The sequence below is a fragment of the Anguilla rostrata genome, chromosome 9 (genome assembly GCF_018555375.3).
Source record: "Anguilla rostrata isolate EN2019 chromosome 9, ASM1855537v3, whole genome shotgun sequence".
Taxonomy (NCBI): Eukaryota; Metazoa; Chordata; class Actinopteri; order Anguilliformes; family Anguillidae; genus Anguilla; species Anguilla rostrata.
The window spans coordinates 19785230-19810686 of record NC_057941.1 but is presented as its reverse complement, the minus strand read 5'-3'; the positions used below and the strand labels follow the sequence as shown (position 1 = coordinate 19810686).

Below are 25457 nucleotides of genomic sequence, written 5' to 3'. Positions count from 1 at the left end.
GGCCTCGGAAGTGGCAGCCTTCCTTCCTGAAGAACGAGGCTCCTGGTCTAGTCTAAGGAGAAGCGTTTCTGAAGCGGTAGCTAATTTCGCTGCACAACAAGCGTCTTTCCTGCGGCCTAAAAAGGAGCTGAGTCACAGAGGCAAGTTATGTGGTGAGTGAACTGATCGCTGAGGCCGTATTCCGAATGCGAATTTGTAAAGGAGTGCTTCGTTGCTACTGCGCAAATACTTGCTCCAGAAAAACTAAAACTAAAAAGGTTTACATTATGAACATTCAGTCAGCATAACATGGAAAAATGTGTCTGTAACATAGACCGTATAAAAATCTGTAATTAACATGAGAGTTCATAGCAGTCTATAGCCCACTGTCGTATATGTCGTATGCAAATATTAATCTGGCCCCAGACAGGAAAAAGGTTCCCCACCCCTGGTCTAGACAGTATTCAGCACTGTGCAAAGTCTTGCGCTGAAGTCCTGAAGAAAGCAGGGTCTGTTTTATAATTTGTTGCTATAACAGCTGGAATAAATGTGATTCCACATGTGACATAGAGTAATAGTGTGTGGTATTTCAAGTGGTGGCATGCTCCATGAGCAAGACGTGTCACAGGTACATTATTTTTCGTGTATCATTTTTGAGTAGTTTCTACTGATACAAATGTTTTAAATTATTCATGATTCATGCATAGTCTGATTTTCTACTGAAGCGATACAGGTGAAGAACCCTGCTCAGTGATGACACAGTAATGCCCCAGTGCCAGGCGTTTTAGCCACAACCTTCAACCTAAAGCCTAGTTATTTGGCTGGTGTGTTAGGTACCAAGGCATGACCTAGCATTTTTGCAATGTTTGTGAGGTACAGTAGCTTCATCCATTGGACACTTTCTGACTGAACAAATTAATTATGATGCAGTGTTTTTGTTTTTATTATTTTTTCCTCAAAAATATGGTCAAGTCAATATAAGATGTTTATTTTACTTTGGTGGAGAAATTCCCTGTTTATTCATTGTACAGACTTCCAAAGAGACATGTTACAGATTTTACAAAAAAAAAAAAAACGTGGTCTGCAGCTGCATTATTCCATAATGAAGAAGCTTGAGACACGCACCACAGTTGCAATATTTGCCCTGAACATATGACATTGAGCTGCATCTCATTTTATTTCCTTTTACATAAATACAGATGCCTCATTATTTCTCATCATGCTTTTCAGCAGTATGTTTCCAAGTGTGAATTACAATTGGCTGTGATGTAAAAGCTTGGTCCTGAAATGCAGTAAGGGCCTCATACAACTTAGTATTGGTACCATGGTATTGTTTTCCTGTATATCACAGCCATGCTCCTTTCACATAGTTCTTAAAATCTTCTTGAAATTGATGTGGTGCAATTAATCTTTTTCTAGATTTTTTTTACAGCCACTTACATAATCTTTAGTTCAGGTATTTGAAGCGTATAGCTTCTTAGAGATTAATTCAGCTCCCACTGGATACCTTGATACATTATCAAGGTATCCAGTGCCTTTCATGGATACAGAACAAGAGCATGTGAACACCTTGCATGAGTTGTCCAGCATCTCCTACTCTGTGGCTATCCATCATCCAGTCCTACATTCCTGCACACCCCCAACTCACCCCCCCCCCCCCCTTCCCATCCAGCACATTCTACCCAGAAATGAAAACCAGCTCATACAGTATATCAGCCAGACAGGGCAGCTCATAGACCTGTGGATTTGTCTTTCCAAATGCAACAATGAGGTGCATACCTTTCAGTGTTTTCCAGAGAACCAATTTATGAAACCTCAATGAGATCTCACACCGTTGCCTATTGATCTCTGCCTCATGAGCACCCACATACACATACTTAATATACCGTATGCTGTATATGCAGTGCTCATTTCCCATCCCCTCCAACCAATACACACACACACGCACACACACAGTGCTGGCTGGTTTTAGTTTTAACCAAACACTTATCACATTCACTGGACGTTCTTCTCCCAACCACAGAACACACACCACTCATGATTGCACTGCTTATTTCCTGCTCATTGGTTGCCTTGTTTGCCTTTGGCAGTATTTAATTTCTTCGTGAGAGAGTGATATATCTTTCAAGCTTGGTGTCCATTTTAGTCACTTCTGAAGTTCCTATTTCTGCTTACAAAGCATTTCCAGTGAGGGAAAGGTCAGTAAAATGTAAGGGTATTAAAAGATTATGTGTACTCTGTGGTAAAGTACTGCCTGACTCTGGGGTGCTATATAAATCTTGCATGTGACCATTTGTCAGGACTGACACTGATGCTTAACAGCATTCTGAACTTTTCAAAGTGTCCCTCTGGATCCTTCAGGAATGGCTGATTCATATTTTGGAGACATTTTTCTTCTCACCCCTTTTTGTGCCACCAGGCTTTTGCTGTTTTAAATCCTCCTGAGCAAGAAATGTGCCTTCAAAAATGATGTGACAATATAATATAGCCTAATGTTAGAATAATATACAGTAATATGGCCTTTCAGAATATTCTTTACAATATGTCTAGGAGCTGCCTATTCTCTTTATAATTTTGTAAATTGGATGAATATATTCCCATTTTAAACCAATATCGTTATACAGGAACTGATGTGTAAACGAATGCATAGTTATTAGTACAGTGAAATTGCTCTTGGATTTAATTAGAATATTCAAACAAGTGAAAGAATGTCATATTTAGTCTGCTGCTCTTTTGCATTGAAATGCATTCATTTAGCACATGTGTTTTTCCAGGTGGACAAACAGGCTGATGTTTCTTCGATTATTCTCTAGTTATTTTGTCTTTGCTGATCTTTTTGTCTAGCACATTATAATGTGATATTTTCAAAATCAGGATACTGCCCACAAAGTTGTTTCATTCTCACAGTTGTGGTGTAATTTGATATGGGGAGAATGGAGGAAATAAATCGTATATTTATAAAATACACCTTTATATCTCCTTTAGTCAGTAGAACCTGGTTTATTGTCAGACCAGCCCATTTCAATCTTGACTATCCTCACACGGGGAACCATTTCTGTAGTGGGGTTGTGAATTTCTTATTTGTTGGCCCATCTGAGTTATCTGCCTCAGCGGTTGCTCCTTTCACAGGGCACCAGCTGATGAATTTCACATTTACAGTAAATAATTAATAATTTAGGATGAACCTAGCAATACCTTTACGTTGAGTTTGTTTGTTAGTGAGTCGATTCTACTTATTAGAATAAAGTGACGACACAATTTGTAACACAAAACTTTTATTTAGAAATAAAAAAAGACATCTAAAACAATTAGCAAAAAAGATGACGTGTTCCACTGAAATACCATAGTTCTGTAATATTCTCAAGTGTCTCAGGATTTGAGATTATTATACTCAGTCTGTCTGCTTGCTTGCAATGTCTTAAACTGGGTTGTGGTGACGCCCTTTGTCAGGTGTGGAAAGGCCATGTCTTGAGACAGTGTCTTTAGGTGGTGACGGCCTCCTGGCTTCTTGGCATATTGGTCTGGATTTTTCACTGAAGCCGATTTCTTGACCTCAGGTTTGCTCAGAATCTTCCATTGTGAGTAATGGAGTGAAAAGTCTAGGGCCGGCCTATTTGACAATGTCTATTATGATGGGCTCATCACAAAGGCAGGCTTGGCTTGTTTCAGGGCCTTGGAGTCTGTTCCAGGGAAGCAAAGAGAGCTGCAAAGCGCACTGTCAAAGGGAAGCGAACAAGCCTGAAGAAAAGATCAAGCAACTATGTGTGTTAGACTCACACTTTGTTTGGTGAACTAGGGATGAGCAATCCATCCCACATTCAGAGCTATTGGTCAGCTCTGATATCACACACAGTAGTTTATGTCCTTGTGCCCGGGTCTCTCCCAAGTCTCTCCCATGCTTTTGAGGAGAAGGTGTCCTATAACGCATTCCACTGAATCATAAAATGTTATCAATTTTCTTTTGTTGAAAAGGGGAGAAGTGGGAGCAAATGACTTAGATTTACTCAACAATGAATCTAACACCTGTATTTTACAGTTATAAAACATTTATACTCTGTTATATTCTCACAGTTGTTTTAGTTGTCTCTGTAATTGTTTTTCATGTTAGTAGGTCTGTTTACTGCTAGTTTGCCCGTATATTACCATACACTCAGTCACAATTTCGTATTTTATCTTGTCGGAGCACGAAATCAATTTCATTTTGCACTCTGGACAGGGTCTGGAGGAATGTCAATAAGTGTTTGCGGTGAAGCACTGAGAAAGTATGTATTTCGAACTGTGCCAGACTCTATTGGTATTACATCAAAGTTTTACAGGTCCTCAAAAAGGCAGAGATAGCAAATGCTGTCAGTTACTCTCTGAGCCAAAGACGATGGTTTGCTATGGACAGCAGCAGCACATACAAATCAGTTGTAGCTTCTTCCTCATCGGTCATACTTTTCCAACTCCACCAAATGCACACCAGAGTCAACAGTACTTGCCAGTCAGATTAAAATATTCTTAGATCATCTGGGCAAACACTTTCCCTGAGTGTTTTCCTGTAATGGAGCAACCCCATGGGTGCCCTTCCCGTAATGAGAATTGTGCTCAGCACGTTGGCGAGGTCTCATTTCAAAAGTGCTGCGTGGGTGCGGGAAGGGGCTGCTATCCAATATATTTGTAGCTCGGAAAGTACAGGGTGTGAATGAGGCTCCCAGAAAAAGGTGAGAGAGAGAACGCGTCCCTGCCCCCCCAATAAATTGCACACGCTGTATGTTCCGGTGCTTTCTGTGCCTTCTGAGGGACGACGGCCTGATCGGTCCTCATCGCTGTTCTGTAGAAGACTGCCTCGCTGACTGATTGACTGTGCCTAGTACAGTATATGACTGACTGAACTCCAGCGGTGTGTATTCTGTTCTCCCACTCAGCATTCAGCAAGAGGCCATTGAGCACAGGCCGCGCAAACCTTTCCATGCTGCCTCACTGTAATTGCATTTGACTGAATTGATTTAGCTTTCTGTATGTTTTTCTAATTGTCATTTTCCTGCTGTGATAAATGAATTACCGGCGTGTTAGTGACAGCCTCTCCTGTAATGAACTCCGCTGTAAAGGCAAGGCTCGAGTCTCCGGTGGCCGTGGACTTGCGTAATGTTCCAGTGAACAGTAGAGCATGCAGAGCAGTAAACAAAAGGCACTTGGTGAAAAATAGAAAAAGTTTCTGACAAACAGGCCTTGAGGAAATATTTTACTGTAACCTTTTTCCCCCTAAAGAGCCTTTCTCCACAAACACACACACACACACACACACATGCACACACACGCACAAACACATGCACATAGAACATTCAAACCACTGCAGTGTAGTAATAGCCTTATACTTGCTTTTAGAGTGAATTCATAAAGATTTAAGAAAGAAATTTAGATGGAGACCACAGATTTCAGTCTGACAAATTCCACAATCATAACATGCTTTATTGTTAAAGGCACACTATGGAGGATTTTTTCTTTGAATATATTATAAAATAGCCATGATCAGTCATATCTAGTCTCTGTCTTTGCACTCATTTGCTGAATCTGTGCTCCTGCCTGTATTTCTTCTAAAATTTGTTCAGGATGTTTGTGGGTGGAATGTGTGGGGAGGGGAGTGTGTGGCTACAGAGCCTGTGGGGTGGGATCATGTTTTTGGAAGTAATGGTTTAGGTGAAGAAGCACAGCATGACAGGGCTTGAAACTTCAAGCCGACAGGGCTCATTCAGAAACCAGTCACCCTTGGAATTGCTTTTCCTCAGTGACGACAGCTGAAGTTCACAAAGGGGATGAAAAGCGACGTGGAGTTGGCGTCTTTTCTGTTGGTCCTGTAAGTAATGTTACCTCAAGCTATCCAGTTAGGGACTTTAGGTAGCTAGATGGCCAAAGTGGAGTACTCTGGGTGAGTGGGTGGCATTGAAGGTGAAGGAGGAGACTTCATTGATTGTAAAAACAGGACCACAGCAAGGCAAAAAAAAAAAAGATCCTGCATAGTATATCTTTAGCCATGTAGCTGAAAGAGCCTTCCCCCTTCAGCAGATCGGTGAAGTAGCCTAGAGGACCTCCAGGCTGTGGCCTACCAGCCAATCCCTGTGACAACAAGAACACACAACTGCACATGAACCTAGGATGTGAATATAGTGAAAAATGCAATGTGTCTTTCTGACCGTGAATATTGGTCTCTAGTAGTCAAACTACAGATGTATCCATAAAATACCTAACTTTTATGGGATAGTAGGATTTTGCGAAGGGTGGACTCCTATTACCTCGCTAACAATAGTCAGCTTGCCCATATGAGCCCAGAGAAGTGGACTGCAATCTTGGGCTTAAATTGTTACTTTGTAATATTGGGCCCACAGCAAATTCTTGGGCTATCCAGCTAATGTTGCCAAACATAAATGAATTTAGTTTGCTAATAATGGCAACTACCTAACGTTATCGAACCGCTGACCAGCCACTTGGTTAGCCTTAGGTTAGCCACCAAGGCAAAAGGCAACCCTATCTCTCCAGCATAAACCCAACTGAATATACTCCATATAGCCAATCCATACATGTTTTCTCTTCTTATTCTCCTTCTATTGGCCACATGCTTTTCAGATACAGCCTACAATGAAAATAAAGTCACGCCCAGAAACGTCCCAAATACTTATTAGAATAACAAATACAGGCAGACAAGCAAGGACTGGGCAGAGGTATACCCAGACACAGATTGCATAATCCTGCATAATATGACTTCAATGTCACAAAATACTCCTATTTAAACATACAGTAATATTGTTTAGTTTTCTCAATGGCTTCCTTAATAATGCATTTAGAAGGATATAGAAAAATCAACTAACCACCACCATCACATTGTCCACCAATCCACCAACATCACACTGCAATCATGCATAGCACAGTTAAGAATAATTTAATCTAGTTTCATTGTGTGATTACACTGTAAAGGGGTTCTGCCAATTTCTCTTACTGTAAAGCATTTAAACTTTTATTCAAGCCATATACACTTAAAAACATTCTCAATTTATATAATTCCATACTTCACAGGCAAAATCATGTTCGTTGCTTCATGGCATGCTAGTCTTTGTAAAATAATTAGTTTTTTCTCTTTCATTCCCTCTTCAGCTTCTCTAACTGCAATGTATGATTGGAACAACCTTATATGTATTTCAGCCAGTCATTCTGCGTGTTAACTGCTGAAATGAAGTACTGTCACCATGACATCACTATGGCATCCCTATGGCTATTAGGTCAGCATGTGTGCATGAAGGTTGTGTGTGCCTTTGCTTGAGCATATCACCTATAATGTTTGATTGTGTGTGTCCTGCAGGTGGCTGTGACAGGGGGACCCCCAGGGCAGGACCCATGAGGAGTCATAGAAGATGCTCGCAGCCTGGGCGCCTCTGCTCCTCTTAGCCATGTGTGTGAGAGGAACCTCCAGCAGCCCACTTTCCCTGAGAATCGGTGAGTGATGCCTCGTCCTGTACTGTATTATATGTACCAATATGTACCAGTGTATACCCGATCACCCTACATCACATGCACATCTCAGATATGCTGTATCTCATTGCCTATACCCTACTCCTTACAGCCTGTTCCCTATAACCCTGCTGCCTGTAAATGGAATTTAGCATAGCCCAGGCAGTCATCAAAAATATTTTTAATGCCATGGCCATTAAAGCCATGCTCTATGAAAAAAACAGACCTGAACAAAGAAACGCTTCTGTGACTGCTTCACTAGCTCCATGCCATTCACTATAAGACCTTGCCCAACTGGAGCTGTGTGTCTGCAGAACAAAACGTAATTAGTCTGAGACGTATTCCCCGATACGCTACCAAATGCACATTCATCTACACACACCTATTCCATCTTCAAAGTAGCCTCCATTTTATTGGAGTTTTAATAAATCAGCAATGAGATAAATATTAAAAATCTCACATTTGTTCTTAAAATGCCATCGAGAAGTCACGGAAAATATAATATATTGTGATTAGAGTTAGAAACCATTTATATGCCTGCAGTGGACTCAGAGTAGATATGTCTGCTATGCTGACTCTGTATAATTAGTTCCTGGTACCCAGGCAAGATGATTCTGTTCAACTCCCACTACAATTGAACAGCTGAGTAAATATGTATGCAAAACAGGGAGCCTGCTGCTTCTGAATGCATGGCGGTCCATGATTCTGGTTTTCTGATTCTGTATTCATTCTGTATGTTTTTGGTTATTTGCTCATCTGTGTTTATATTCATATTTGTGTACCAAGTTATGTGCCTACACCCGTGGATAAGCTCGGCTGAATGCAACTAAATAATAAAACCATGATATTACGAACGCTTAACACATATACCCAAGAGTGAACCCAGCAGCAATATAAATATCGGAGCAGGTCATTATATTCCAGTTACACTAATTTAGCTGCACAATGTGATGACAAACTGTAATGGTGGTCCCACACTCTTTTAACACAGAAGTGTGAATAGAGGTAAATTGCCCAACCCTCAATAGGCTGGGCCAGTGAAACTGCTCTGTGCTGCAACTGGCTTTGAGGAGGTGTAGCATGGAGCCAACCTGCAAAAACTCAACACTCGGCTAATTCGTTAGGACTAAATTTCCATTTTATTGTTGTTCGGGACAGGTATACTGAATTTCCCCAGACAACCCAGTCTCAGTGGGTTCTTTCATTGTTTGTGAAATTTTTTTTGTATCTTTGCAACAGAGTGATTGATTCTTTAAAAAAATAACTTAAGTGTTGCCTTCTTTTCCTATTATTGTACACAGAGACAGATGTAATTGCCTCAAGTTCTAAGGCATTCTTCAGTCTTTTGCCAAGCGCAAGACATACATTTTCTGCTACACATTAAAATATTCACTGCTAAATCAACTGTTACAGAGTACATATGGTCCCTATTGGACTCGTCTGTTAAATTAGCACTGGACATTTTAATGTGTAGAACAAACTATTTGTTATGTGCATACCAAATTTTCTTCCTCACTCAGATGCCCAGATCATTCACAATCATCTGTTCAACTGTCAGTTTTTTAAAATGTAAAAACACACCAAAGAATTGGTGAAGAGAATGCCTAACTACGGCTCTCTTGTAAATCCTGCTTCTATTTGCATCTAGCAGGACATCAAAAATAGTCTTGGTATTTGGTGCCCTATGAGTGCCTTGTGTCCCTGGTTGGCTCTGCGGGAGTGTTCAGACTTGTTCAGAGTGAATCTTGGCAAAACCGCTACGGTCATCTCCCACTTGCTTCCAACTGCCCTTTCAGACTGACCGATCTGGTCCAGATGTCTCTGGCCTTGGTGCATGTCAGCTTGGTGTAACATGCTTTTCAGCGAGCCAGCGACCAGCCTGTCCGGGATGCTTTACTTCGCTGCCCCCCCCTTATATACGTTGAGGCTTATTAACCGAGATGGCGTTTCTTTTCAGCTGAGTGAATATCACATAAAGCCGTTTGGTTGGATCTGAAGGAAGCGTGTTTTGTGCATTCACAAATCAATTATTCAGCAGCCAATATGGCGCGGTACATTTGGAGTTCATTCATGCCGTTCAGTTGCGATCAGGTCAAGAACAAACAGATCCCTGGCCATTGTTACCGTCTTGTTAGCGAGTGGAGGCTGTTTCCTGCTTGCATGTTTTTCTGCTTTTTTTTCTTCCTTTCTTTTGCCTCTCCACTCTTTCATCTTACATCTGTCAGAAGAAACAAAGAAAATCTAACTCCTTTGTCAGCGCCTCGTTTAGCTGATTCTTGATCAGTCAGTTTGGTTGTTTTTCATCTGATATGGGAGCTGGTAGTGACAAAGCCCGTCTGAAGATTAAATAGCAGTCAAACCAGGGCTGTGATTTTCTTTAATACTGCTACAACTACAAATACAACTACTACTAATAATAAATATGGTGGCAGTTTATGTGGCGCCTAAAATATGCCACATAAACAATTTTTATTAATTTAAAAACATTTCAGTGCAAATAGATGAAAGCTGTTTTTTTATTATGCATTAATTTGTAATCAGTACTAATGATGATTCCTTTGAGGCTTTAATGTTATACAGTACCCAAAGTATAAGTCTAATATCCATCATAAAAATGCTGTTCTAAAGTGCTGTTTAAATTATGTTATTGAACCTGTGGTTTAGTTATTTATTTACATGAATATTTCATATTTTTCATTGCTGATTGCTTGCCATGTGGTGCCTGGATATACTTCTGATATTGTCATCTCCCAAAAACATTTATGGATCCATAATCATTTCATTCTGATGTTTTGCAATAATGCATTCGAGTTAGGATTGGTGCAGAAGGAAGCATATTGGATGTTATTAAATTCTATACTAAGCCAAGGAGCCAAGGCAGAAAAGTTAATCTGATATCTGCAGACTACTCTTGTGTGAGAGGATGCATTACACTCCGAAAGGAACTGGGGTCTTCAAAAAAAAAAAAAATAAAGCTAAAATATTAAAATGTGAAAATGGCCTTTTCTACATTGCATTCAGCCTATTGGAACTCATTTTACATTCAATAGCAGTTCAAAAAAAGTAAGGCAGTGTTATGACCCTGTTCACAGTAGTGGAACAGCGGAGCGGGAAGAGCCAGGTTAAGACTATTACTGGTGTCACGCAACACAGATTTATTATCAGTTGGGCTCCTAGTAGCACCATTAACAACTGGGCATGGTTAATGGTGCTACTGAGCACAGACTGGGCACTGTTAATGTTGCTACTCAACACAGCCTGGGCTGTGTTAATGGTGCTTCTCAGCACAGACTGGGCACTGTTAATGGTGCTTCTCAGCACAGCCTGGGACTGTTAATGGTGCTACTCAGCACAGACTGGGCTGTGTTAATGGTGCTACTGAGCACAGACTGGGCTGTGTTAATGGTGCTACTCAACGCAGCCTGGGCTGTGTTAATGTTGCTACTCAACACAGCCTGGGCTGTGTTAATGGTGCTACTCAACACAGCCTGGGCTCTGTTAATGGTGCTACTCTGCACAGACTGGGCTGTGTTAATGGTGCTACTCAGCACAGACTGGGCTGTGTTAATGGTGCTACTCTGCACATACTGGGCTGTGTTAATGGTGCTACTCTGCACAGACTGGGCTGTGTTAATGGTGCTACTCAGCACAGACTGGGCTGTGTTAATGGTGCTACTCAGCACAGACTGGGCTGTGTTAATGGTGCTACTCAGCACAGACTGGGCGCTGTTAATGGTGCTTCTCAGCACAGACTGGGCTGTGTTAATGGTGCTTCTCAGCACAGTCTTGTTAATGGTGCTACCCAGTATTAGCACTATTCAAATGAAGTATAAATGAAGCATGCTGTGATGCTAGTCTTGTCCCGTGCTTCATGTAACGGTGCTACGCTGCCTGCGCATGTGCTGGCTAGCGTGAGCCACGCATCTCGGCAGGTGTGGAAGTGAGAGGGGGAGTAATCCCATTGGAATTGCTGACGTGGTGTTATCAGGAGCGCAGCTGCTGTTTGTGTGTGGGCTTGCCGGGCTAAACAGGCCCATATGTTACATGTCATGTGACACTTGACTTTATGTAATCCAGTTTTCCTGCATACTGGTACAGCTACAAGCTGTAGAGGTTTTCTACCTGCTATCAGGAGGCTGCAGAAAGGGCAGAAAGGGGGTGACATAGAGAGGGAGGGAGGGAGGGGGGAGGGAGAGAGAGAGGGAGGGAGGAAGGGAGAGAGAGAGAGAGAGAGAGTACAGAAGTATGAGGGTGAGAGCTGGGCATTTTTACATGTATTTGGTCTTTATGAAGAAGTATGAAAAGAGAGAGAAAGCACCCTGCATCAGCAAAAAAGGAAAAGCATATTCCAAACTGCCTCAAAACATCATTTTATACTCCCTTAGATACATTTTTGTATCTTTTTCTCTTACAAATTTTAAAATTGCACTGAGAGAGAGGCTGTGTCAGATAGTATTCCTTCTGTGATTTCAAACTGCCAGTGTGCATGTTGTTTACTTATTTCACCTCCAGTCCTTGAAATCAGGTAAGGATATTAAAGTATTCTGTCCTGTGTCTGGATAGGAGGAGGGTTCTTTCACCCTGTGGCAAGAACAGCTTTGAGTGTAGCAGAGTACCACCTATATCCAATGCAAACACACTTGACTTTCACAGCACCACAGCACATGATACACAAATCTATAACCTCATCAGTCGTTCAGTCAAACAAGCAATCAGTTATCCAATAATAAACCAACCAGTCAACCAATTAATTGACCATTGGCAATATTGATTGTTTGATCAATCTGTCAATAAATCAAATCGTAATTCAACTAATTTTATTATAAGCAGTAATCTCAAGAAATTGATAGATATGGATTTTGTCCCTGACGCTATTATATATAAACAATGCAAGTCACAGGGATGCTCATCATGAAGGACAATGAAGCCATGCTCTTGATGAAAGCGATAGAAGCAATGAGGCAAGATCAATCTCTCTTTGAACTTAACCACGAGACGTCCTCATGGAACACTTTGCACTTACGTGTTAACATACAGTATTAGCTATTCATTCTTGAGAGGCCGAAAAGAAGCACTTCAATCAGGGATCAGCCCACTGAGGCCGTTTTTTTTTTCCCCAGGGGAAAAAGAAAACATGTCCTCTATTTGGCAGTGTAATTGAACAATCCCTTTTATTCCCTTGCTCGCTGGGCTGTGGCAGCAGGCAGGAAATGAATTTGCGGACACGCGTGACGGCTGCTTGACCGCTCAGGTTAACAGCGCCGTCGGCGCACGCCAGGAACAGCTGCGCCCGCGACGAAACCGCGGCAGCATCGGCCCGCAGACCCATGACCCGGCACCCTCCCCCCCCCCTCCCCCCGTTTTCTCGCTTTCCTGTTCGCAAACGGGACCACTGTCACCTCATACGCCACCCAAAGCAAAGCCGGAGTGGGCCAGTTTGTTCATGGCAGCCGTGATTGTTGCACTGTGTTCCCAGGGTGCACTCACCTCCACGACGGCTGAGAGTGGATATTTTCCCCCTTCCATACGAGTGGGCTGAAATCAGCGCGGGGAGTGTAAAATACGCCATTGACTGTTTCGTTTTTATCCACTCCCACGATGCCTAAGGCACGTCTCACTGCGGCAAACAGAATGCCACCATCTCCCAGTGTCCTTTGGGGCCTTCACATTCAACCGTGGCTAGCTGGTTCCCCTTCCTGTTCCGGACAGAGGTGGAGGTAGAAGGTCCAAAGCCAAGCCGTAACCTGTGAATATATAAGATGAAAAACAAATAAATAAATAAATACAATCAAAAAGAAATAATAAACATGGCCTTGGAGGATACTGCACGGTGTGGCAGCTTTGATTTTAAATTCATTTCCTCTATCAGACTGCTGCCTCGCTTTCCAAACAGAGTCAGAAAATTGATTGGGAGTCCGGGTGGACACCAACCACAGTATTAACAGAAGGCAATTTATTTATTTATTTTTTCTGATTTATGTTGTGTTTGTTGTCAGTCTAGAATATCAGGGAACTTTTCCAGAAGCCTGCAAATATTTACTGTTTGTCTGTTTCATTTATCTTGTTTATATTTTTCTGAAGTACACCAATACCCTGCTATATCACAGCTCCTACAGGCCCACTGTTTATAGTAAATATTTAGAAACATTCACTTGACTCATTTGTCCTGACTGTGAGCCACTGGAGGAAATACTAACTGCCCTACCTGGTCTCAGATCAGCTGAAATGGTGTATTTCAAAACGATAAGTAGCCAATGATATCAAAGCATTGTGGAGAAGCTGACAACAAACTAAAACCCTGATGCATTCCAAAAAAAGAAAAAAGAAACAGCACACACAAAATCCTTGAGGCTGTTAAGGTTTTTGACCTCAAGCAAGGCTACACGCTTGACTTGACAAAACTCACCCTGGGCTTGATACCAGGATTTGACAAAAATTGCACTTCTAAACTTTTCAATTATAAATTATTTGCACAAGGAAACAGCACTGCAGTGGCATTGGGGAAGTTCTGCGACAGACAAAAGAAACTTTCCAAATGCTGAATGCACACTGAATGCAGGATGTAACAGTGTGGAAACGTTGTCAATCATTGTTAAGTGGAAACCCTTACAGAAAGTAATATATTTAAATATATGGCGGAAAATCCTAAATCTATTTAAATGTGTATATTGTGTAATTTATGTATGAAATGCATGAGATAACAAGTATATTTTAAATATATTTTTGAATATATGTATAAAATGAGCATATGCCTCTCATTATTTTATTTAAATATATGTAAATACATATCATAAATATACAAAAGAAGCCAATATTGAATATTTAAATATATTTTCACAATTTGTTGGAAATGTATGTAAATATATTATGCTAAATATGTGTAATAAATGCTTTTGAAAGTATGTATATTAATATACATGTAGTTCCCATATATTTCCAATGTAATGTGATAACTGAGTGATCAAAGAAGGCTCTGCTGACCTCATATGAAAGGATGACTGAAATGCAAATGAGAAAACTGCTTTGGAAAAAAATGACCTTATGCGGTGTAAACTATATACAACATTATCAAACTGGTTTAAAACAAAAATATATATATATACTTTAAACTCAGTGATTCAGTCGTGCTGCAGGGGACAGCAGTGCACCCAGGGGAAAAAGTTAAGCTCTCAGTGGTTGTCATTACCTGTCACTCAGGCCATCTATGTGTGACAGGGGACTGTCAGAGAGGACAGAGTGCAATTATCTGATCGAGGCAAAGTGATGACTTGATGGCTGGAAGTGAATCCTTCAGAGGAACCTGACAAATGAGCTCGCAAATGCACTGAGAGAACGCCCGAAGAGATGCCAAGGCAAGCTCGGCCATCACTCCAGAGTACATCCAGATGTCATTACCTTAATAGTAGTATGGGGTGCAGATACTGATGATGGGTGTGAAAGATGTGATTGCCCTACAAATGAATGGAACAGATATCCTGGGAAAAGGACAAAAGTGGAGACCAGAGGAAATATCTCCCTGGTTCACAAGAAATTGAGACATTTACAACTGACAAGACACAGTATCTAGAAGTGTACGTTAAACAATATATGCAGTATTTATATTTATTCATTTCTCAATTTTCTTTCCAATTTTGAAATGCCCGATCGTATATATCAGTGCTTTTTGCTCAGAATCACACTACCACTTTCGGAAAGTGCAGAAAAGCAAGAGCCTTGTTATGTCAGCAACCAGACTGCCTTGTGCAGGGTGTGCGTACAGACATGAGTAGGAGGAGGACACTTCATGAGCAGCTCAACAGGCCGATTGTGCAGCAGGTGCCCGATCAAACACTGGCGTGCCCTGAAATGCTGTCATCTCAGCTAACTGAAATCCTCCCATCCCTGGACTATTCAAGCCAATTGTGCATCACCCAGTGGGCTGTCAGCCACAGTTGAAACCAGGCCATGGGGCCCATCCGTACACTGGAGTCGTGCCTTAGCAGCATGAACAACTCAGCAGGCTCAAATGTTAAACGTCTGAACTATCTTTGTTCATTTTAAGCGAGTGGTATTTTTACCGCGCCTGGGGGCATGTACCCCTTGCGAACTAATCACTTTTTACAAGAGGAAACTGCTTCCCTCAGCTCAGAGGCCCACTTGATTTCCTTGCATTAGCTGTAGATAATGCAAAGTCAAGCTGATCGTCTGTGGCAGTGCATTTCTGTGGAGAGAGAGTGTAGTCTCCGTGGGCCTCATTCGCAAAACTTTTCTTGAATTCGTCTTACTTTTGTTCTCAAGAAAAGTTCCTATGAAAAACCAGTGTGGAATTCATGAAACATGCACAGACTTTATTCTTTGTGCATATCCCAGATGACGAATGTCAATTTTTCAAAAATTTTGATGCACATTCCTTTTCATGTGATTAACATAAAAAAACACTCTAGAAATCCCATAAAATGTATGCCAACTTAAGTGCCGTGTGCAAGCATAAGCCCTTCATTGCTCTCCGCAAACACATCTGTGCGGTCCCTATAGACACACTCTCTCCCCAAGGAAAGGTTATCCAAGTAATATGAAAGCAGCAAATACGCCATTGCTATGTGCTGGGATTTACTGTGCTTGCAGGTCTCTAAGCCTGTCATCACCATCCACCATCAGTCACTTTTCATCAGTAAACACAATGAACTTCATGTGTTCCCAACAAGGTAATTATTGCTAACTAAAACTAAGACAAAAACTAGGTGTGAAAACTCACATGGTAAAAATGTGAGTTTTTGAAAAAATACAACTAAACTAGAAAACCAGTTCTTAAAATTAAATAAAACTAAACTGAAATGTATATCAACATCAAAAACAAAATTAAAATAAAAACTAGTGAAAGATTTGAGATTATTCAAATTCAGGTTACTAAATGCAATAAAATCAATAGCCTATTTATGCCTATAATTGTGTTCATAAACATTTTGTTTAATTGTATTTATTAACATTTTGTTGTTAAAATGAGGCCTGTAACTGCTTCAGTTGACTTTGCATAAATAATAAAACATTCTAAATAGAAATCTCTTATGCATATATGCCTCACGCTTGTTTCCAAACACAGATGGATTTTCATCACAACAATGAACAAATTCAGATAAGAAAAAAAAAAAGATGAACGACAAAATGTTTGTGGAAATGTTCTTATGCACAGTTTACGATCAGATCTGATCGTATTCATGCTTCGTGGATGAGGCCCAGTGATTCAAATTGACTTTCATTCACCATGTCAGACCTTTTGTGAGAACAGTGCATGGCATATAAGCTGGCTTCTGCCTTAAAGCTACAAAATATGCTATTTTCATTATCCATACCTACATTAATATGAAATAGATTTGAAGATAACATAATAAAACCGGTGGCTAAGGCCATGTTGGGTGGCTAAAACATAAATAAACACGCCATTGGAAAAACAAAGGCAGTGTAAACATATAGAAAAGGGCACTGTATAATCTGAAGTTAACCATTTAGTGATTTAAAACTGTTTCATAAAATACTAAAATTTGAATATAATCTATTCTAAAGCCACTGCTATGTATAGCTGTCATACGTACATTGGCCCATTGTTTACAAAGTTTCTGCCCGAAAGAGTCTGACATTAAAATATATATAGATTGCAGACCACTACAAAACAAAATAACACACACCATTTCCCTATCTTTTGCTTGCTTTTGCCCTCTGTGGACTGGAAATTGCACAGCTGTGTATCCTTGGTCTGCTTTACTCTGTCCACCAGTGAACTTGTAGGCCATTATAGGATTGCACTTAACCACACAAATTGTGATGAAAACAAATACTGAACTCGATTCTAAGTACTGGCCTAAACATAGAGAGTTCAGTGACCTAAACTGATGTAGAATATTTGGCAGGGCTAACAATCCCCACAAGTTTTGAAATTGGGGAGTTGCTGTATGGGTCAGAACATCAGGATGCAGGTCTGATTATACCCACATCCATTACAGAAAATGATAGCTGCCTCAGCAGTCTAAACGTATAGAAAAAAATGCATAATGCTTCCAAAATGATCTATTCAGTAATTTCTACCGAACTATCCGACCAAGGGTTTTTTTTTTTTTTGTTGCAATTACTGTACTTATGCTGTTTCTCACGCTGTTCGCCTCTGGGAATGGAACCAACAGACATGTGCTATTGCACAGCAGACTGTAAGCTCTGTGTTGTCTACGTCTGTCAGTGTCTTTTGCCTCAGTGTTTGCGACTTTTTATCATTGTGGTGCTCTATGGCTCCCAAGCTAAACCTCACTGGGAAACAGCTGCTGAAACCTTACATAATTTAATTGTCAGTTGTCGTTGGCTGTTGCCCACTTGGTTTTGTGAAACCAGTTTCTGAATGTGATTAAAAAAACATTTCTGACCTGCTGGAAATTGGCTTGTTGCTCACTGGCGCTTAAATAAACTTTTATCAAAGCCAGTAAATGCATGTGGTAGTTGGCAAGATCTAGAATTTGAATAGTAGTTGAAGCAAAGTAATTCTCCTTCCTTGGGATAAGTCTAGACTAAAATCATATATTTTTGAAGCCTTTTTTGCTGATGTGCTCAGATCAGCATGTGCTGCATTTTAATATGTCATCTGATTGCGATGTAGGCTGTTAAAATATGACTCCACGCTTCTGACTTGCCTGCCTCAGGTGGATCAATAGTTTCCTCAAATAACAGGGAATCTTGTAATGATTTAACATAACAATTTATAATGATTTAGGAGGAATCTACATTTAATTTTAATCTGTAGAGTCCACTTACTAGAATAGACAACACAGAATCATAACAAAAAAAATTAGATAGACAAAAAACAAAGATAGGAATTATTAGAAAGTTGATGTGTAATTTACACAAACAATAGTTCTGCTCTGAAGTCTGTTTTATGCTGAAAAACCATGGCTGTTATTCTGTCTGTCTGGTTTCTTGCTTGCTTGAAGACACTTTTCGCCTGATTGCAGAAGCAAATCCTAGAAAAAGCACTGTCGCCTCACTGCAAGAAGGTCCTGGGTTCGAATCCTGGCCTGGGCCTTTCTGTGTGGGGTTTTTGCGTGCTCTCCCTATTCTCTCAGGTGGTCTTTTTCAAATTTGAGACAGCAATGTTTTTTGGTGAGCAGTGGTTTCCTCTATGGTGTCCTCATATGAATACCATTCTAGTCTAGTGATTTTAACAGGTTCAAAAGATTTCTGCAGGTCCTTTGAGTTACCCTAGGGTACTTTTTGACCTCTGTCAGTAGTGCATGCTGCACTCTTGCTATGATCTTTGCAGGATGCCCACTACTACGGGCAACAAAATTTCCTCCATTTGTATACAACCTGTCTTATTGTGGATTGATGAACACCCAGGCCTTTATAAATACTTTTCTAGCCTTTATGCATCTCTACAGTTCTTCTTCTTCTAAGGTTTTCTGAAAGTTGTTTTGATCAGGGCATAGTTGATATGAACAGATGTTTCTTGAGAAGAGCAGACTGTCTGTACCCAAACTCTGTGCCTTTTTTGTAGGGCACAGAACCTCCAACCCTCACCTTCAATCTCATCTCATTGATTGGAACACCTGAATCCAATTAGCTTTTGGAGAAGTCATTAGCCTAGAAGTTCACATACTTTTCCCAACCGTAGACTGTGAATGTTTAAATGCTGCATTCAGTTTTTTTGTTACTGTATTAGTTTAAGCAGATTGTGTTTTTATATTATTGTGACTTCGATGAAGATCAGGCCACATTTAATGAGTAATTAATCCAGAAAGTCTTAAGGGTTCACAAACTTTTTCTTTCAAATGAATGTTTCAATATTGAATTTAAATATTTCGAGCTTGTCATAAACGACTACATGTGGAATAGAATTGTCTAGTGCAGTATGTAATTTGATTTGTGTCAGTGGAAAGCAAACAATGTCATATCGTATGACCCACCCCAATCCTTCTCATGAAGTGCCGCTGGTACCTAACCCCCAGTTTTGAAACCATGGTACTGGGCTCTAATAGAACTCAGTTGCTGATCCATTGCAACCAGGTGTAAGGGAGACCAGGGAAACTGCACCACTGTGGCTAACTGACCCAGAAGGCAGTATCTAAATTAAGGTAAAGAAAGGTAAAATCCATCCACTACAGAGCCATGCACACAAACATACATTCTTTCTAAATACAGCTTTCTAAACACTGGAAAAAACTGTGCCACCTATACACAGTCTCCTATGCACGTTAAATAGGCGGTTCTGTATGACTGCTTTCAAGCACTCGGCACTAAACCAGACTGACAGCTGCATGCAAGCAACAGTCACTCTGGAAAGAAGCTAATGTAGGACTGCGAGGCAGCAGTCACTTTAAGAGGTTTTCAAATTTAGACATCATTCTTAAGAAGTTTTCAAATTCAGACATTGTTCTCTTAGTGTCTGTCACCGTCCCTTCATTTTTCTCTGCTTTTAATGTATTTTTCATTTGAAGTTTCTGTCTTTTGTTTGACCATTTGCCAGGGTTGTGCACTGTTCGAACTGACAGATTCCCTGTGTGATTGAGTGTCAGTCATCCCCCACCGTCAGCCCATTTATCCTGTATATTTCAGGTGCTTGCTCAGTCCCACGGGCTAAGCCTTTTATTTACACAATGGAAGGGGGCGGGACCAAGAATATGGAGCCTGTCATCACTAAAATCACAGGGAAAGGGAGGGAGCACTCACAATATGATGTCTTTGCATTGTACGTGCTCAAAGATATCTCTCTCATTCAATATTTCTCTCTCTTTCTCTATCACACACACACATACACACATGTTTGTGTGTAAACTGATAATGTGTTCATTTTGCATTGCAGTTGCCACTACATACGTGCTGCCTCACATTGAGTCGAGTCGCATTCATATGCACACACACACACACACACACTCAACAGGCCCTGCTCTAACGTTTGAACATTAATCAGTTTTTGTTGTTTTTTTTGTCAAGTGCACCACAACTGTTTTCCCACAACAATATTTTTTTTTTTCTTATTTCCCCCTCTCCTGGGAATATCCATGTAAAAAGCTGAGACAGAGAGTGTGCTGCCACATGAAACAGCCAACCGCTCTTTGATTTTCTCCTCAATTTTCTGAATGCTTTTCAGCATTTTCCACTCAATTTGGAATGCCCATTTGTATTCAGAAAAGCTGTGCTCATTGTTACAACCTCCGCTACACTTTCAGGAGAGCTCAGACAAGCATGCTTTCTCCAGGATCACGTGATGTCGAACCCCTGCTTCTTTCGATTGCGCAGCTCGAGCGTGCACAGACAGGGAGGCCAAAATGACCAGCAGGGGTTGCTGGTGAGCGATGAGGCACGGCCAACCCAGAAGACTGAACCTCTCCATCCCTGCGTGAGGCTACAGCCAATAGCGTGTTGCACACGTCAGTTGACGCCTGTATGGTCTAGATTTGATACCAGACTGCGGTGCCAATCCACAACCTGGAGCATAATGAGCCACCCATCAGACCCATAATTGTATTGCTTTAAATAAGAACAGTAAAACTGAGTGAAAATAAAAAATTTTTAAAAACCAAGGCGCTTTTAATATAGTTGCACATATGCAACTTATTTCAACAGAATACAACAGGGACAAAAATCTAGATTGATGTCAGTCATCCTCCACTGTCATCCCATTTATCCTGCGTATTTCAGGTGCTTGCTTAGTCCCACAGGTTCAGGCATTTACACAATGGGTAATAAAACTATCCTATAAAAGCTTCTCTCTCATCAGTGGCTGTGCATCCCTTCCTTGCCCCCTTTCCCAGCATGCTCCTGTGCCACCAGTTAAGGGGCAGGGCTAAACTGCTGACCCTGTAGGTATAATGGGACAGCAATCACTTGTGGGGTATTTAGCTGATGAAGTGGGAACCACCTGATAGCTTTGTCTATGCAGGACGGGTTAGTAATCGTAAGTGACTAGGACAAATTCCCATTGCATTAGAGGGCGATAACATCATTAATCCAGAGTGGTCAGACGGATTATAAGCCCTATGTAGTCATACAGGCCAGACACCAATGTGTCTTCAAAGAGCAGGCATTACATTTTTTAAATTACATATCAATGAATGGCCCTATATATTTTTTTCTCATTTTTACAATTTTTGGGAATTGCCATGAACAAGTAAGAAAATGCTTGCTGGGCTACTGCGTGGCTCAGTCAATGGTGGCCATTTCCCCATGAGTACAGGTTGAGCCCCACACTTACGGGCCGAAGTCTTTCCGTTATCGTTGCCCAGCGCATTCGCACCGTGCCATCGCTGCAGTTTCCTCCGGGAGAGCACGGTGCTGCCTCTGCGTCCTCCGAGGCACGTGCTGCCGCCTGTTTGTTATTGTTATTTCACAGTCACAGTCGAGCTGTGCAGCCACAGCCCTGGAGGACTACATTTTATGCGCAGCTACTGTAGTACAGGCCGACCGCATTCACCGTATCCACCAGCGAAGTCGCCGCACACCGCGATGAGGCTGGGAAACGCCCTGCCAACGGAAGCGTTCCCTCAGTGGGTGATGCCATAACACAGGTGGAAACTGGTTTATTAAGTGAAATATGAGTCTGACGTATGAAAGCATACAGAGGGCTGCTAATGTGCGGAACAATCTGCCGGAGAAGGCAAGTGGCCAGGGGTGAGATGCAAACGGCGAGCATTAGAGGGCTGAATGCCCTGCTCCCGCCTCTGCATTTGTTCTTACATGATCTTATGTGTGTTATGTTCCCATGGGAGCACAGCATCAGATTGACGTTGCCAAATGTCTGCAGTCATTGTGCATTTGCCTTTGCATTTGCCAAAGAAATCCTGTATTTCTGATTGGAGGTGGGATTTTCTCTTCATGGACATGGTCTCTGGAAACAATAATGTGCCCTGAACCTCAATGGGAGATCGATCACAGGTGGCCAGCTCTCCTGCTCTCTCACTCCCTAGAGTTTCCTACATGTAATACTACAGAAAATTCACCCACAGGACATCAAAGGATGCACTTTTTCAGCTGTATTTTTTTAAATGCCCCTCCTGGCGGGGCCAGCACAGAGAACACTGCTGGGTTGGTGCTCACAGTATTAGGCACCATTATGGCTCCCAGCTTTTGCTGCCTAAGGTCATGTCAAATTGCTGCCGGCCCATTGTAGCTTTAGGTGACCTATATCTGAGGTGAGACAGAGACATATCCACAATTTAACTTATTTGGGAAAGCAGTGTGTATGTTCGCATCAGGCTCTGGTACTTGTAGACCCGAGCTATGCATGTTTAGGCTTTAAAATACCACAGACATGTACTTGTGGCTGACTTATGGCTAGGTAGCATATCCTATGGTACAGTACTGCATGTGAAGTACAAAGTTTGTGGAGAAAAGATACGGTAAATTAAAATAAAAAGCATCACAAGAGAAAACTATGTGAGAACAAATTTAGGAATGGCATTTGCATGCATGCTGTATGCACAGCTATGTGTATACCGCGTGAAAGCAGAAAACCACGGCCAGATTTATTGCAAACTACATTGCTCCACCAGTGTTTTTTGTGCTTGTTTGGAAAGCGGTTATGTGCCTGTGGTGAATAAATGAGTTTTTTTTTTTTTTTACTCGTATAAAAGGTGTTCTGTGGTTTCCTTTAGAAATATGATACAGACAACAGGGATTCGGGAGATTACATTACATTACAAGCTGCGTCGGAGGCATTCCTTTTGCTTCCCGAAGTCGCATCCAGCTGTGTGTTGGAGACGCACTCGCCTCCAAACCCAGTTTAATAAGTCAAAAGCACCCCGGGGGCACCTTTACTGTAGAGGAGAGGAGCAGGCGGAGGAGATGCGCCATACTCCTTCCCCAAGATTAATGTGGAGAATCGGGAGCCCGAGCGAGATACCGCCGACCAATCTCTCGGGTTCCATCCGGCTGTGGAGCGGCCTGGAGAGAGGGAGAGGGAGAGGGCAGGCACCCGGCTTAAGCATCCTCCGATCCACAAAGACAAGGCTTCGCAGGCATCAGCCGCCAAGGGCAAACTAGTGGAGCTTTAGAGCATAGAGAACAGTGTCTGTGCCTATCAGCTAGTCAATGCATTGCTCACAGACAATGTCAATTGTTGACTTTTAAAATATATATATACTTCATTTCAGTGGAGATCAGACTTATAATGACTGAGTGCTCCCTTTTTTCTTAGATTTTATTGAAAACAGCTCTATGAGGCCATATGGTAAGAAACTGATTACCTGCAACACCAGTTATTTCTGTCATATCCTCAATATATGAGGAAAGTCCTAGTACATAATTTAATTGTGACTTTTGTGAATTATATTGTAATATATGAATGTTATATATATCCAGAATCACCTCCAATATTGCTGGACAGTTTTTCTTCTGTTTCTCTGTAAAGCATCTTTGCCACCTTTGCCTCTGAATGACAATTAGAGGACAACAGCAATTTAGCCCTTTACCAAGGCAAGCGATAGTCCACAGGTGGCAGCGTCTGTTTGTGCTTATAGCAGCACTGTTGAAAAGTTAAATCTTTTTAATGTGGTGTCATTTGCATATTTGCTGATCCAGGCGGATAGCGCTGGACTTATGCAACTCATCTACAAAGCCAGAACCAACGGCAGGCTAACCTCTCTAATTCCCAACAGTCATTTCCATTTCAGAAAAAGCCATTACACCGATGACTTATGATTTATTAATTACATATTCTGTGCATGTTTGTTTGGATCACAAAGATGTGTGTATTATCCTGTTTAATGATGCATTATATGAAAGTGACATTTACTATTTGAAAGACATTCATATTTGATTAGTTCCATAATCAGGTTCCGTAATTGTGACCACAGAAATTGGGAAGGCAGGGGGGCAGCACCCCTTACACATTGTCCATGCCGAGCTTGGTCAGGCTGGGGTCGCTTGGCTGGCTTTCTTTTCACACTGTGTGCCAGGATATACTGTTGCAGGCCAAGGCTTCACATTAAAGTGGGTGCAGTTGGCTTGAAACCAGACCGCAGGCAATGACAATCAGCCATAGTTAATGAACTCAATCTATTCCTGTTTAAATTTAGCTCGGTATATTAATTTGAACAAACACAGCTGAAATGAAGTGACAGTGCTTATTTTAAGAGATGACCCGAATGTATCTTCAGCGACATTAGCTGTGATCATAGCTTTCACTCTAACTGTCCAAATATTATGATGGAAAGTACTGTACATTACGTAATATTATCCTCCTGATTGTTTCCTTAGGTTGTCATGTGTTTGACTAAATAATTGTATGAATTGCTTGAACAATTTTCTTCTGCAAGGCTTAATGGCTAGTGACCTGCTTTTACTAGTTTGATTTAGAATTACTGTGACTTTAATAAATTAGCAGTACTAGCTACCAATTAAAGGCTATAGTAATGTTAGTTGTGATTATTATTGTCTTTGCCCATCATCTAAAGTGTAGCACCACTCTTGGTATTCTAGGGGTCAACACCATGTTTGTGCTGCAAAGATAACTGAAGAAATAATCTTTCTAGAGTAAATACTGGCAATTAATGAGACTGCCACCTGCAACCCCTCCACTCTGGCTCCTCCACCCACGTATCACTGGGCCATAGCCCTACAGTCCCTTCCCAGCATGTCAGTGCAAACTCGTGTCCATGAGATCTTCTCTTTTTCAGATGTTCTTCATCTGTGTTCCCCTGTGAATATTCCACATTTTACAGCCTTTGATGTCAGCGAGCGCCAAATCGCTAAACTTTCTGAGTTTTGAATGTAAATGAGAAATGAGACGGAGCCGCCGATACCCCCTCCAACACGCTGGCAGCCCTCCAAAGAAAGGCTTACTTTATAAACTGAATGGCAAGATCCCACTTAGGGAGACAAATGAGGGCAAACAAGCCTGCAGCGGAGTAAACTCCTGGAGATGAGCCCGGGATTACGGCAGGGCTCTGCTGTTTGTGCCGGGAACGCGTGCGGCAACGGGGAGCCGATTTTCCCCGAGGGCGCGTGTGGGGGAAGCTGGAGCGCGGTGGGGGGTACCTTCA

The 25457-nt window shown here is 41.5% G+C and overlaps 1 protein-coding gene across 2 annotated transcripts in view; it reads left to right on the top strand.

The window, feature by feature from the left end:
• The window catches only part of LOC135263214 (glutamate receptor ionotropic, kainate 4-like), a 308654-nt gene that overhangs the window by 155265 nt on the left and 127932 nt on the right, over window positions 1-25457 (top strand). For both annotated transcript variants that reach the window (XM_064350945.1, XM_064350944.1), the window contains exon 3: window positions 7313-7446. In XM_064350945.1, the coding sequence (XP_064207015.1) occupies window positions 7365-7446 (82 nt within the window). In that variant the 5' untranslated portion in view covers window positions 7313-7364. The remainder of the gene's footprint in view (window positions 1-7312; window positions 7447-25457) is intronic.